Source organism: Pristis pectinata, chromosome 38 (genome assembly GCF_009764475.1).
Source record: "Pristis pectinata isolate sPriPec2 chromosome 38, sPriPec2.1.pri, whole genome shotgun sequence".
Lineage (NCBI taxonomy): Eukaryota > Metazoa > Chordata > Chondrichthyes > Rhinopristiformes > Pristidae > Pristis > Pristis pectinata.
Window position 1 is genome coordinate 6,876,537 of NC_067441.1, and position 14,144 is coordinate 6,890,680.

Sequence of the window (14,144 nt, forward strand, 5' to 3'; positions counted from 1 at the left end):
ACACTTGGAGTATTGTGTGCAGTTCTGGTCAATATACTCTACGAAGGATGTCATTAAGCTGGAGAGGGTGCAGAAAATATTCACAAGGATGTTACCGGGACTGGAGAGCTAGAGTTATAAGGAGAGTCTGATTAGGCTGGGACACTTTCCCTGGAGCGCAAGAGGCTGAGGGATGACCTTATAGCAGTTTATAAAATCATGAGGGGAATAGATAAAGTGGATGGTCACAGCCTATATCCCCCCAGAGTGAGGGAGTCTAAAACTACAGAACATAGATTTAAGGTGAGAGGGGAAAGATTTAAAAGGGACCAGAGGGGAAACTTTCTCACACAGAGGGTGGTGGATATATGGAAGGAGCTGCCAGAGAAAGTGGTAGAGGCAGGTACAATTAGAGTTTAAAAGACATTTGGACAGGTACATGGATAGGAAAAGTTTAGAGGGTTACAGGCCAAACGCAGGCAAATGGGACTGGCTTGGATGGACATGGACGAGCTAGGGTGAAGGGCCTATTTCTGTGCTGTATAACTCTATGACACCATATGACTGGTGCAGCCTGAAACTCGGTGAATACAAACAGGCACCTACCTCACGAGCGTACTCCCGGTAATAATCCCGATATCTGTGGTAGTCGTAGGGCTGCGTGTAGCCCCGGTCGTACTGCTGCCTGTAGCGGTCATAGGCTTTGTGGTAATCCTGCGGCAACGAGAGACCGGTCAGTGCGTCACCTCAGCATTGGCCGTCTGACGCGACTTTAGAAAGAGTGCTGAGAACCCTTCACCGAAGGTTGGGAGGGTTCCAAGGGGAGCCCCTGCACAGTGGAACTTGCAGCTCATCTCATCAGACTTCAGTGCAAGTCAAAGTCACACAAAAAAAATTTACTGGCCCACAAAAGTTACACTCTTATCAGACTCTTAGGTTGCTTATCTGCAGAACAACGGGACTAACAGTGGAAGGAGTTAAGACACGGACCAGCCCGGACGGAATTGAACGGCAGAATGAGCTTGAGGGGCCAAGTGGCCCGTTCTGTTCCGGGAGACTAGAATCGAGGATTTCGGTTCACCTCTCACCTCTCTGTATGCTGGGTTGTTGCCATAGACGGGACCCCAGCCTTGGCCATAAGGCTGCCGATCGTAGTTCCTGTTATCCCACCTAGCCATGCGATTACCACCTACAGCGATAGACAAGAGGTTGGTGCAGGGTCCATTACACCGAGGTCCAAGACAAATTTTTAGCAAGACCTTAAACCCTCATACCTTTGTGAGACACTGACAGCAATGTTGGTGGTGGTGGTGGTGGTGGGGACCTACGTTGCCCTGGATGGCATCGAGCTTTGAGAGTTGTTCACACACAGGCAAGAGACAGAGTGTTCCATCACACTTCTGACCTTGTGCCTTATAGGGCAAAAAACAAACTGCTAGAGGAACTCAGTGGGTCAGGCACCATCTGTGGAGGGAAACGGACGGTCGAGGTTTTGGATCGAAACCCTTCATCCCTCCACGGATGCTGCCCGACCCCGTGGGTTCCTCCTGCAGTTTACATTTTTGCTTTAGATTCACGGTAGTGTAGCGGTTAGTGTAACGCTTTACAGCACCAGAGACCCGGGTTCAATTCCCGCCGCTGTCTGTAAGGAGTTTGTATGTTCTCCCAGTGTCTGCGTGGGTTTCCTCCGGGTGCTCCGGTTTCCTCCCACATTCTAAAAATGTACAGGTTAGGAATTTGTGGGCATGCTGTGTTGGCACCAGAAGCGTGGTGACACTTGTGGGTTGCCCCCAGAACACTGATTGCCAAAGATGTGTTTCACTGTGTGTTTCGATGTACATATGACTAATAAATATCTTATCTCATTTTTGCTCCAGATTTCAGCATCTGAAGTCTCTTGTGTCTCCTTATAGACGCTGGAAAAGCTTTGGAATGCCAGATGAGAAGAGAAACTCTCAGAATACCCAGACTGTTCTTGTTGCCAGCACTTGTGTGGCTGGTCCAGTTGATTTTCTGGTTAATGGTGACGGAGGGGACTCAGCAATGGTAGTAGGCAGTTCGGCACCTTGTTTGAGTTGGCTATTGCCTGGCACTTGTGTCCCACATATATTACTTGTCACTTAATCCAGGTGTTGCCACATTCAGGCAGGGACGGCTTCATTACGGGGAGTTGAAAGCAGAATTGAACACTGCAATCACCAGTAAACAGCCCTACTTCTGACCTCAGGAGGCAGCAGAAGATGACTGAGGGTTGAGGACACTGCCCCCAAGGAACCCCTGCAGTGATGACTGACCTACAACAACCGCATTCCTTTTTGAGAGATAAGACTCTAACCCATCGAGAGTTTTGCCCCAGGGCAGCCCCAGTTCTTGCCCCCCTGATCCCAGATTTGCAGGGATTTTAATACACAGGAGAAAAGAGGAGACTGATTTTTTCCGGAAGTGCAGTTGAGCCTCACCGTAGTTCCTGTCACGGTCATTGCGGTTACGGTAATTACGCCGGTCTTGCCGCTTCTCCTGCTGTGGCCGGGCTTTCTTCGCCTCGTCCCTGTACTTGTTCATCAGCTTGCTCGCTTGCTCCTTCTCCAACTCCACGTAAGTCACCTTGTCCAGGAAGTCGCTCGTCTCAGGGAGGGTAAAATTCACTGAAAGCAGCACAAAAGGGATTAGGAGAACTGGCAGCAAGTGCTGCTGACGGTCTGTTGCTTCATGGAGCGGGGGCTCTTAACCAGGGGCCTTTCCAGGTGTAGGGGCCAGAGGGTTGTTACAGGGATAGAGATAGGGAGGGCTGTAGACACCAGAGGGTGTTATAGGGATAGGGAGGGGTGCAGGGGCCAGAGTGAGTCACAGAGACAGGGAGAGGTGTAGAGGCCAGAGGGGGATGGGGAGGGCTGTAGGGGCTGGAGGGGGAATCACTGAGATAGGGACAGGCATAGGGGCCAGAGGGGACTACAGGGATAGGGAAGGATGTAGAGGCTGCAGGGATAGGGATGGGCGTAGGGGTCAGGGGAGGGGAGGGAGTCACTGAGATAGGGAGGGGTTTAGGGGTCGGAGGGACTCATAGGGATAGGGAGGTAGGGGCCAGAGGGGGGGAGAAAATCACTGAGATAGAAAGGCAGGTAGGGGCCAGAAAGGATTATAGGGATAGGGACCAGAAAGTGGGGGGGGGGGGGGTCACTGAGATAGAAAGGGGTGTAGGGGCCAGAGGGGGAGAGGAAGGGAGGTAGGGGCCATGGGGGCGGGTGGTCACTGAGATAGGGAGAGGTGTGTAGGGCATGGCGTGAACCCTCGAGTTGTCACTCTGCTCTGTCTGTGGATCTCCTCTCACCCCCTCCTCCTCCCTACCCGCAGCCCCCCCGCAACCCCCCCCCACCCCAAGCTCCCAGTGAAGTCACCAGGGAATCAGGGCAGCAAGTGGAGCCTCACCAATCCTCACTGTACGGGCCTGGGCTCTGACCAACGGTACCCGTACACTCTCCGCAGCACCTGACACAGCTCACACAACCTGTCCACCCCCTCCCCTTCTTCATTCGGCCCAAGAAGGCCCAGTCCTGGGCAACAACTACTAGCGGCATCTCCTGGGCGCAGTAGAGGTTCAGTCTATGAGCAGAGGGGGCCAAAGATGGACATGGTTGGGACAGTGCAGCACAGTCTGGGGAACCACGACACACCCGCCCCCACAGCCACCACCTCTGCCCCCTCACCTTTCATTTCATGCAGTACAAAGTCCGGCAAGTCCTCGCTCTCTTCTGCGAGTCGCAACTTCATTCGGGCCTTCCAATCCTCGTCGTTCGGGCAGATCACCACAGCCTGGCGGGAGAAGCCTTTGAACGGGATCATCTTCCGCCGCTGAGCTGAGCCGTACACGTTGCTCTGAAGGACAGGGGGCAGATGACACAGGAGCTGTTCACGAGAGCTGCCTCTGACTTAGTAACTCCAAACCCCCCCCCCCCCCCCCCCCCCCCAGACTCGACCCACAGCATTTGCCCATGCCTCCTTGCAGTTCTGCTCCAAGTGAAAGCAGACTCAATCTACCATGAGGGAGGGAAGGGGTGAAGGATAATTCAGGAGGATAGGGGTAGGGACAGTAGCTCTGCCCACAAGGTAGGGTCGTGGCTGTCACGTGGAAGGCACACCACTGCCAATCAAGGTTTGGCCCCACCCCACCCATCAGTGCACACCTAACCATTGGCCTTTGTGATCAATTAGTCCTTGCTGGCACCGGGCCATTGGCCTTTTTAAATTACCTGGGCTGGACCCCCCAGCACTATAAAGCATGCCACATGTGCTCGTCTCCCTCTCTTTTTCGTCTTCGAGGGATGACCCCGCTTCACTCCAGGCCGAGCACTGTGAAACGGCGCTGGAGAAATCGTTGGTGAGGTGTGCACTGTTAAAAGGGGTGGGAGCATTCTAGTTAGTATCCCTAGTAGCACAGAGCTGTGCCTGCACTGGAGTCAAGGGGTGGCAGGTATCGTATTGCTTTTCCTTGATTGTCTGTACCTAGTTCATGGTGTGTGTGTGTGTGTGTGTGTGTGTGTGTGTGTGTGTTTTACCCCATTGCGATTTGATTTTCCCATGCTCGCTATAAACTGTGCACGCGTGTTATTCCCGTTACCCTTCCCCCGCGTTTGTCTTCTGTAAATAAATCATTTCTCTCTAACTCTGTGTTCTGAGAGTTCTTGACCCTGAGACTCTGAACCTTTTTCGCAACAGTAGAACACAGGAGAAGGGCTGAGAGAGGTTGTGAAGCCTCAGCTGGAGATGACTGTGCAACTTCCGTCAATCTAGCCTCCAATTTCCACATAACACGGGGCCATTCAGCCCATTGAGTGTCTGCTGGCTCAGAGAAATCCCACTCCCCCATCAATTTTCCCCAAATTCACATCAATGACAGCCCCCACCCCCTGACTCTGCCACCCACCGACATGCCAGGGGTAATTTAATGGCCAATCAACCTAGCAATCTGAACATCTTTGGGATGTGGGAGGGAAAGAGAGCACCCAGAGGAACCCCATGCAGTCACAGTGAGAACTGTCTTTACCTCTCACTGCCTTGGTGAAGCAGCCAGCATAATCAAACACCCCACCCACCCGGGTCATTCTCTCTTCTCTCCTCCTCCATCAGGTAGAAGATACAGGAGCCCGAGGGCACGTACCACCAGACAAGGCCAGCTTCTACCCCACTGTGATAAGACTGTTGAACAGTTCCCTTATACGATGAGATGGACTCTGGCCTTACGATCTACCTTGTTGTGACCTTGCACCTTATTGCACTGCACTTTCTCTGTAGCTGTGACACTTTACTCTGTACTGTTATTGTTTTTACCTGTACTACATCAATGCACTCTGTACTAACTCAATGTAACTGCACTGTGTAATGAATTGACCTGTACGATTGGTATGCAAGACAAGTTTTTCTCTGTACCTCAGTACGATTGGCAATAATAAACCAATACGTACAAAGTCCACACAGACAGCACTGGAGGTCAGTCTTGAACCCTGGTTGCACGAGCAGCTCTATTAGCTGTGCCACTGCTGTGTTTGGAGCTGATTTTGCAAAAGTGATTTGCATTATCAGCTATTCCAGGAAATAATTTTGTTCTTATCAATTGTTGCTGTAGTTTTGATCACGTTTGTTTAAACAATCTTTATAGACTCTTTAATACAGTACACCGTTTCCAGCAAAACATATCGCTCTCTGCCCTGCCTCCAATTAATTGGCCAACACAGTGCCTGTGGCAGACACTGCAACTCTTTAAGGGGCACAAGGACAGGTACCTGATCGAGGATGTAGTTGCGCTTCTTGCAAGCAGCGACCTGGATCAGTTTGCTCAAGGACTGGGTTGCCTGCTGGATGAGAGTATTCCGATGGGCAATGCTCATCTCGGGACCATCCTGCCCTTTGACCTATAAAAGAAACAAACAACACCACTGTGAGGTGTTCACCACAACCCACTTCTCCCGGCTGCAGTTCCACTGGCAACGCCGGACAAACTTTGGGTAGATTCACCTGCGCGTCTGGACTTGTTGCCTACACACCAAGGCGAATGCATCTTGGTTGAGAGAGAAAGGTTGGTCAGGACACCAGAGAAACTCCTGCTCTTCTACTGATACCATTGTAGGATCTTTTACATTGGCCTCAACAGTTGGACAAGATGTTGGTTGGTGAGGCCACATTTGGAAATATTGCGGTCACCTTGCTACAGGAAAGATGCCATTAAGCTGGAAAGAGTAAAAAATATTGAGAGGGTGTTGCCAGGACTCGAGGGACTGAGTAAAAGAGAGATTGAGGTAGCTAGGACTTTATTTATTGGAGCACAGGAGAATAAGGGGCAATTTTATAGAGGTATATAAAATCATGAGGGGCATAGATAGGGTCAATGCACTCAGTCTTTTTTATGCCCAGGGTTGGGGAATCAAGAACTAGAGAGCATAGGTTGAAGGTGAGAGGGAAAAGATTTAACAGGAACTTTTTCACCCAGAGGATGGTACGTATGTGGAACGAGCTGTCAGATGAAGTGGTTGAGGCAGGTACATTAAAAGCATTTAAAAGACACTTGGACAGGTACATGGATAGGAAAGGTTTAGTGGGATATGGCCCAAATGGGACTAGCTTAGATGGGCATCTTGGTCAGCACAGACCAGTTGGGTCAAAGGGCCTCTTTCTGCACTGTATAAACTCTGTGACTGGGACCAACCAATCAACACTTAGCTTCAGTGCTGCTCCCACAGGTTAGACCATGGGTTTGGTTCTCAAGCCCAGAGCTAAGTTAGTCAATGCAACATTACCAGTGCTCAAACTTGCATTCAATAAGGCCAACACACCAACTCCAAAGTCTCCGAAGCATTTTTGAACTTCTGTCAGCTTTAAGGAAGCTGAGTGGTTAATGTCCTTTTACTGTTGCACGATGCCTACCAGGAATGCTGGCCAAGCTTTGCAGACAGGCTGGAAAGCCAAAGATAAGAAGTCTGAAGGAAACACCAGTCTGTGTTTAGCCTCAGTCTGTGTAACCACAGCAGTGGGGAGAAGCACAGGAGAGAGAATGGAAAGTTACTGGAAAGCTTGTTCATATCTTTCTTAAAATGACACAGAAGGGGGCCATTCCGCCCATCGTATCCATGCCAACAAACTCATCAGTTCCCTTCCTTATTTCCCTGTACCCTATTCTCTCTCATGCCAATTCTCCCCTCGATTCTTGTGCCACTCAGCTGCATCAGGGGAGAATTTACAACAGTCAAGTAACCTACCAGCAGTTCTTTGGGATGTGGGAGGGAACTGAAGCACCCAGAGGAAACCTATGCAGTCACAGGGAGGACGTGCAAACTCCACACAAACAGTACCCCAGGGTGTTGGAGCCCCGAGGCATCAGCATTAGCTATTATATACAAGGAGTCTTTTTAGAAAGTTCAATAGAGACTGTGCAGGAGTCCAACTGCAAAGTGTAAGAAAATACAGCAAGCTTGGGGATTAACGGCCTCTGCCCTTAATCTGAGATGTTGTAGGAACTTCAGTCAGTAAACTTTCTCGAAATTTAATAATTAAATAGCATCTTTGTTGGACTTGCCAAATTATCCTGAAAAGTAGAGAAGAACAAAACTGAAACTCAGTATCTCTTACCCTCATCCTGTCCAGAATGTTGAGGGTTCCCAGTATGGTGTACCTTTTGTCTGGATTCTCAGCCACATGCTTCTTCACCCAGGTGGTCTTACCAACCCCTGGCATGCCAACCATCAGCAGAACCTGGAGGAGAGGGGTGTTTAATGATCAATATTCATCTCAATGCAGACACATAGATGGACCTGTGAAGATCCAGCCTTCCCCACCATTACGTTCTCAATATTACACTAACAGAGCAAGATTGACATCTTCAAAACAAATGGCATGCAATATTGGTCCATTTTGCTACCCCATCCAATGCACTCCTGCACCTCAAGATCCATCCCCTTTCCATCTGGGCTGTCAGCATTGAGCCTTCAACACGAGACTTCCCCAGCAAGACCACCGCATCGCAAAGCTACTTACAGCAGAGAAATAGTGGGGCTTTAAACTCTCAGGACATGGGCGAGGCTGCACGCAAAGCTACTTACAGCAGAGAAATAGTGGGGCTTTAAACTCTCAGGACATGGGCGAGGCTGCACGCAAAGCTACTTACAGCAGAGAAATAGTGGGGCTTTAAACTCTCAGGACATGGGCGAGGCTGCACGCAAAGCTACTTACAGCAGAGAAATAGTGGGGCTTTAAACTCTCAGGACATGGGCGAGGCTGCACGCAAAGCTACTTACAGCAGAGAAATAGTGGGGCTTTAAACTCTCAGGACATGGGCGAGGCTGCACGCAAAGCTACTTACAGCAGAGAAATAGTGGGGCTTTAAACTCTCAGGACATGGGCGAGGCTGCACGCAAAGCTACTTACAGCAGAGAAATAGTGGGGCTTTAAACTCTCAGGACATGGGCGAGGCTGCACGCAAAGCTACTTACAGCAGAGAAATAGTGGGGCTTTAAACTCTCAGGACATGGGCGAGGCTGCACGCAAAGCTACTTACAGCAGAGAAATAGTGGGGCTTTAAACTCTCAGGACATGGGCGAGGCTGCACGCAAAGCTACTTACAGCAGAGAAATAGTGGGGCTTTAAACTCTCAGGACATGGGCGAGGCTGCACAACATCCAGTTCCTGCTGGTGCCCACATGCCAGTCACGTCCACTGAAGGAGCCAGTAGGCTCCCAACAATGACCACTGCCACCTTTTTCACAGCTTAAATAGCATTGAATTATACTCTAGTGTGTTAGAAGAGGCATTAGTGTATGAAAGCCAAGATAATGTGCATCAGGCTACTTAATCAGATGGGACATCACAGTTCAATGATTCCAACTCACTGAACATTCACCATACTGGCAGCTACTTTCTCTGCTCCCACCAACTGCTCAAAGATCAGGCAAACCCACCACTGCCCTAACGAAATCAGCAGAGGCAGGAGGGGGCCAGTCAGCTGTCCAAGCCTGCTCTGCTGTTAAAATAAGTTTTTTTTCCCCAGCCACAATCTTAAGAAGAAAAAAAATCAGCAGATGCTGGAAACCCAAAATAAAAGCAAAGAGATAGAAATATTCAGAAGGCCAGGGAGCATCTATGAAAGAAAAACAAAGGATCTTTCTGTTTCCCTGGAAAAAAAAAGCCAACATTTCAGATTGGATACCCTTCGTCAGAACTGGGTGATCAGACTGTAACCTCACCTCTGCATTCCTGCCTACAGTTATCTTATGAAGTATCTATGACCCTCTGCTTTAAAGTTGGCCACTACTTCTTCAGGAAGCATACCAAAGACTCATGACCCTCAGAGAGAGAAAAAAAATTGCCTTAACTGTCTTAAACAGGGGACCCATTATTTTTAAACAGCTACCTTTAAATCCTAGATTCTCCAACAAAAGGAAGCATCCTCTCCATATCCATCCCAAGTCAGGGCTGGGAACCAACACAGGGACCTAGTGCTCTGTATCGGTTGGCATGTAATCCAGGATCCTGCATTAGTAAGCAGTCAACCCTCGTTATTTTTGGTACTTGCCTCACACGCATCCCGTGTCTTGGGCCCAACTGCTCCGCGAACCCGGTCCTCCAGGGCAACATTCTGTATCAGAGTGTAATCCTCAGGGATAGGGAAGAACGGTTCCTCCTTCTGACCAAAGTTGCACTCTAATGCACAGTTTTTAGTCAGAACATGTGGGAACAGTGCCTTGTCAGCGAGAGACTCCTTACTGACTGTGAAGGCAACTCCAAGACATACACCATTCAACGAGAAGGAGAGTTCCACATCCTCACCGTCAAAATTCTGTGAAGCAAAGCAAAGCAGTGGTTGGTAAGTTGATGGAGAAGATCCTGAGAGGCAGGATTTATGAACATTTGGAGAGGTGTAATATGATTAGGAATAGTCAGCCTGGCTTTGTCAAGGGCAGGTCCTGCCTTACGAGCCTGACTGAATTTTTTTTTGAGGATGTGACTAAACACATTGATGAAGGGAAAGCAGTAGATGTAGTGTATAAGGACTTCAGCAAGGCATTTGGTAAGGTACCCCATGCAAGGCTTATTGAGAAATTAAGGAGGCATGGGATCCAAGGGGACATTGCTTTGTGGATCCAGAACTGGCTGGCCCGCAGAAGGCAAAGAGTGGTTGTTGAAGGGTCATATTCTGCATGGAGGTCAGTGACCAGTGGTGTACCTCAGGATCTTTGTGATTTTTATAAACAACCTGGATGAGGAAGTGGTGGGATGGGTTAGTAAATTTGCAGATGACACAAAGGTTGGAGGTGTTGTGGATAGTATGGAAGGCTGTCAGAGATTACAGCAGGGCATAGTTAGGATGCAAAACTGGGCTGAGAAGTGGCAGATGCAGTTCAACCCAGATAAGTGTTAAGTGGTTCATTTTGGTAGGTCAAATATGATGGCAGAGTATAGTATTAATGGCAGGACTCTTGGCAGTGTGGAGGATCAGAGGGATCTTGGGGTCCGAGTCCATAGGACGCTCAAAGCAGCTGCTCAGGTTGACTGTGGTTAAGAAGGCATATGGTGTATTGTCCTTCATCAATCGTGGAATTGAATTTAGGAGCCGAGAGGTAACGTTGCAGCTATATAGGACACTGGTCAGACCCCACTTGGAGTACTGAGCTCAGTTCTGGTCACCTCACTGGAAGGATGTGAAAGGGTGCAGAGGAGATTTACAAGGATGCTGCCTGGATTGGGGAGCATGCTTTATGAAAACAAGTTGAGGGAACTCGGCCTTTTCTCCTTGGAGCGACTGAGGATGAGGGGCGACCTGATAGAGGTGTATAAGATGATGAGAGGCATTGATCGTGTAGATAGTCAGAGGTTTTTTCCTAGGGCTGAAATGGTTGCCACAAGAGGACATAGGTTTAAGGTGCTGGGGAGTAGGTATAGAGGAGATGTCAGGGGTAAGTTTTTTTTTTACTCAGAGAGTGGTGAGTGCGTGGAATGGGCTGCCAGCAACGGTGGTGGTGGCGGATACGATAGGGACTTTTAAGGGACTTTTGGATAGATACATGGAGCTTAGAGGGCTCTGGGTAAGCCTAGTAATTTCTAAGGTAGGGACACGTTCGGCACAGATCTGTGGGCCAAAGGGCCTGAACTGTGCTGTAGGTTTTCTGTGTTCTATGTTTCTATGATCCTGTTAGGACAGACTTGCAGAAGCCCAGCTAGTCTTACTGTTCCAAGTAGATGGGTCAAGCCACATCCCACATCCAGACTTCCTGATCTCCAAGTCCTGGGTAGAAGTTTAGATGCAGCTCCTGCTGCCAAGGGAAGAGTTGCAGACTCATTACAAGCCTTGGTCAACATAATGAGCTCAACTCAGCAATCTCACTCAGAGATCAAAGGACAGCTGGTGTGGGGAAAGACTACACTGAGTGGGAGAGCACGAACACATCCCTTGGCCCACAACGTCGAAGCTGCCCATATACACCAATCCCATTTATCCGGATTAGGGCTGTAGCCCTCTATGCCTTGGCGACTCAAGTACTTTACCTAAACGCCATGAGAGTATCTGCCTCCACCATCTCTTTCTAGACGCCAACCACTTCTGTGAGATAAATTATACTCGGGTCCCCTATAAACCTCCTGCCTCTCAACTTAAACCTATGCCCTCTTGTCTTAGAATACCCCCTCAATTTTATATACTTCTATTACGTCAACCCTCAGCCTCCGCTGCTCCAGGTAAAACAAACCCAGCCTATCCAGTCTCTCTTTATAACATCCAATTCAGGCAACATCCTCGTTACCCTCCTCTGCACCCTCCCCAACGCAGTCACGTCCCTCCTACAGTACAGTGACTAGAAATGCGCACGATACTCCAGACGTGGCCCAAACAAAGTTATAACCAAACCTCCGAAAGCTTATATTCTATGCCACAGCCAATAACACAAGCATCCCAAATGTCATCTTCTCCACCATACCCATCAGTGCTGCCACTTTCATGGATCCATGGACTTGAACCCATTGGTCCCTTTGGTTCATTAGTGCTCTACCAGGACAAGATAACTGCCATTGCAGCTGGTTATTTGGGACAACGTAGAAGGAGCTTTACCCTGTTTCAACACTATGCTCGCTCTTGCCCTGGGAGTGTGTAACAGCATAGAGTTTACTCTGTATTGAACCTGTGCTGTCCCTGCCCAGGGAGTGTGTGATGGAACAATGTGGATGGAGGTTACAGGTCCTTTCCAGGTTCCAAAACACCCAACTCATGGACAGACATGAAGGAGCATTTGGGAGACCAGTGGGATGGATTTGCCAGTTGCTGCGGGGCTGTAGGAATCTTCTGCTGGTGGGAACAGGGCATTTCTGCATGCCTTCGCTACCCACCACCCCTGAGTCCCAACACTCAGGGGCTAGGTTGAACCATGCAGAGCCGGGAGCACTGAGCAGACTCACTCGCTCACTCAGAGTCAGTGAGGCTGGCTGGCGGCAGCTCTTCCCACGCCTGCTGGGTCTCCTGTCACAGGTGTTTCTGGATCCTCCCCCACACACTGGTTTTGTTCATTTCTGACCTACGAGCAGTTCTCAGAACCAGAACCTGGGCACTGCCTGTACTCTTTACTAACTATGTTGTGGTGATTGAGAAATTCAAACGGCAAAATAGAAAGCAAGCTCATTCCTAACGCTAATTGTAAAGCAGTATGTCACCGCTCAAGGATATTGGTACTTACAGCAAAACAACCGATTACATCATTTTCATCAAACGTCTCTCCATACTTCTCAAACACAGAGTTTCTCCACTTTCTCCCAGCTCCATCATAGCCAAAGGAAAACTCTCCGTCTCCTACATCATGGTTTGAAGAAAGAAAGAATCAGGTAAATAAAGTAAGGAACTGAGACATGTAGCCCTGCAACAGAACAGGAAGGCACAAGACTGCTTACCCAGCTGTAGCGAGGAGCTATCCAGCGACCAGCCCACACGCACAACGTGTCGTTCATTTTCACTTTCAGTCAACTGCTTCACAGGGAACTTCTGGGTCATCTGGGATTAAATGTGAGAGAGCACCCATTAATGTGGACTCACTGATGGCTAACGCAATTAATATTTGCTCACCCCAAACCCTGCCCTAAGTGGAATTGGAATATTGTTGTCACTTGTACCAGGGTACAGTGGAAAAACTTGTCTTGCATACCGTTCGTACAGGTCAATTACACAGTACATTGAGGTAATACAAGGTAAAACAACACAGGATGCAGAGTGCAGTGTCACAGCTACAGAGGAAGTGCAGTGCAGGTAGACAATAAGGCACAAGGTCATAACGAGGTAGATTGTGAGGTCAAGAGTCCATCTTATCGTACTAGGGGACCATTCAACAGTCTTATAACAGTGGGATAGAAGCTGTCCTTGAGCCTGGTGGTACGTGCTTTCAGGCTTTTGTATCATCTGCCCAATGGGAGAGGGGAGAAGACAGAACATCCCGGGTGGGAGGGGTCTTTGATTATGCTGGCTGCTTTATCGAGGCAGCAAGAAGTCTAGACAAGAGTCCATGGAGGGGAGGCTGGTTTCCATGATGTGCTGAGCTGTGTCCACAACTCTCTGCAGTTTCTTGCGGTCCTGGGCAGAGCAGTTGCCGTACCAAGCCATGATGCATCCAGATAGGATGCTTTCTATAGTGCATCAATAAAAGTCAGTGAGTGCCAAGGGGGAAAGTGAACTTCCCTAAAGGTAGAGTCTACCTCTCAGCATTTGCTGCAGCTGGCTACTACATTATTTAAGCAGCAACTCTGTGACCCTGAGGCAGGATCGCAAGTGCTTACAGCCTGCTTGACCTTAGAAAATATTTCAAAGGAGGTAGCCAAAGGGCACACAATTTTCAGTAGGGATACTGGGCTTAAACCATTCCTACAGCAGAGTTCAGAAAGGCAAGGCTGGGCCAATCACTCTCCAGCATCTGAGCCAAGAGGCCATCCTTCAGGAGATGCCAGCTGTTCAACTGTAGGAAACATCACACAGCCAATCTTCAACCTGCCCTCATTCTGTATTCAGAAGCAATTACCGTGTCCTAGAATCATTGCATTTTCCTACAACCCATCAACTGTCTGCACAAGATTGGCATAAAACTAAATAAAATGCAAATTAAAAGACAATTAACACATCCACATGGAATGATGTCGGATCGAAGCAGCAGGTA

At 49.0% G+C, this 14,144-nt stretch overlaps 1 protein-coding gene across 2 annotated transcripts in view; it reads right to left on the reverse strand.

Moving 5' to 3' along the window:
* LOC127587078 (heterogeneous nuclear ribonucleoprotein U-like protein 2) overlaps positions 1-14,144 on the reverse strand; it is a 32,925-nt gene that overhangs the window by 2,625 nt on the left and 16,156 nt on the right. For both annotated transcript variants that reach the window (XM_052045261.1, XM_052045260.1), the window contains exons 5-13: positions 12,895-12,994; positions 12,684-12,796; positions 9,536-9,799; positions 7,597-7,719; positions 5,757-5,885; positions 3,684-3,852; positions 2,439-2,624; positions 1,068-1,168; positions 586-693 (exon numbers count right to left, since the gene is read on the reverse strand). In XM_052045261.1, coding sequence (XP_051901221.1) covers positions 586-693; positions 1,068-1,168; positions 2,439-2,624; positions 3,684-3,852; positions 5,757-5,885; positions 7,597-7,719; positions 9,536-9,799; positions 12,684-12,796; positions 12,895-12,994 — 1,293 coding nt within the window. The remainder of the gene's footprint in view (positions 1-585; positions 694-1,067; positions 1,169-2,438; positions 2,625-3,683; positions 3,853-5,756; positions 5,886-7,596; positions 7,720-9,535; positions 9,800-12,683; positions 12,797-12,894; positions 12,995-14,144) is intronic.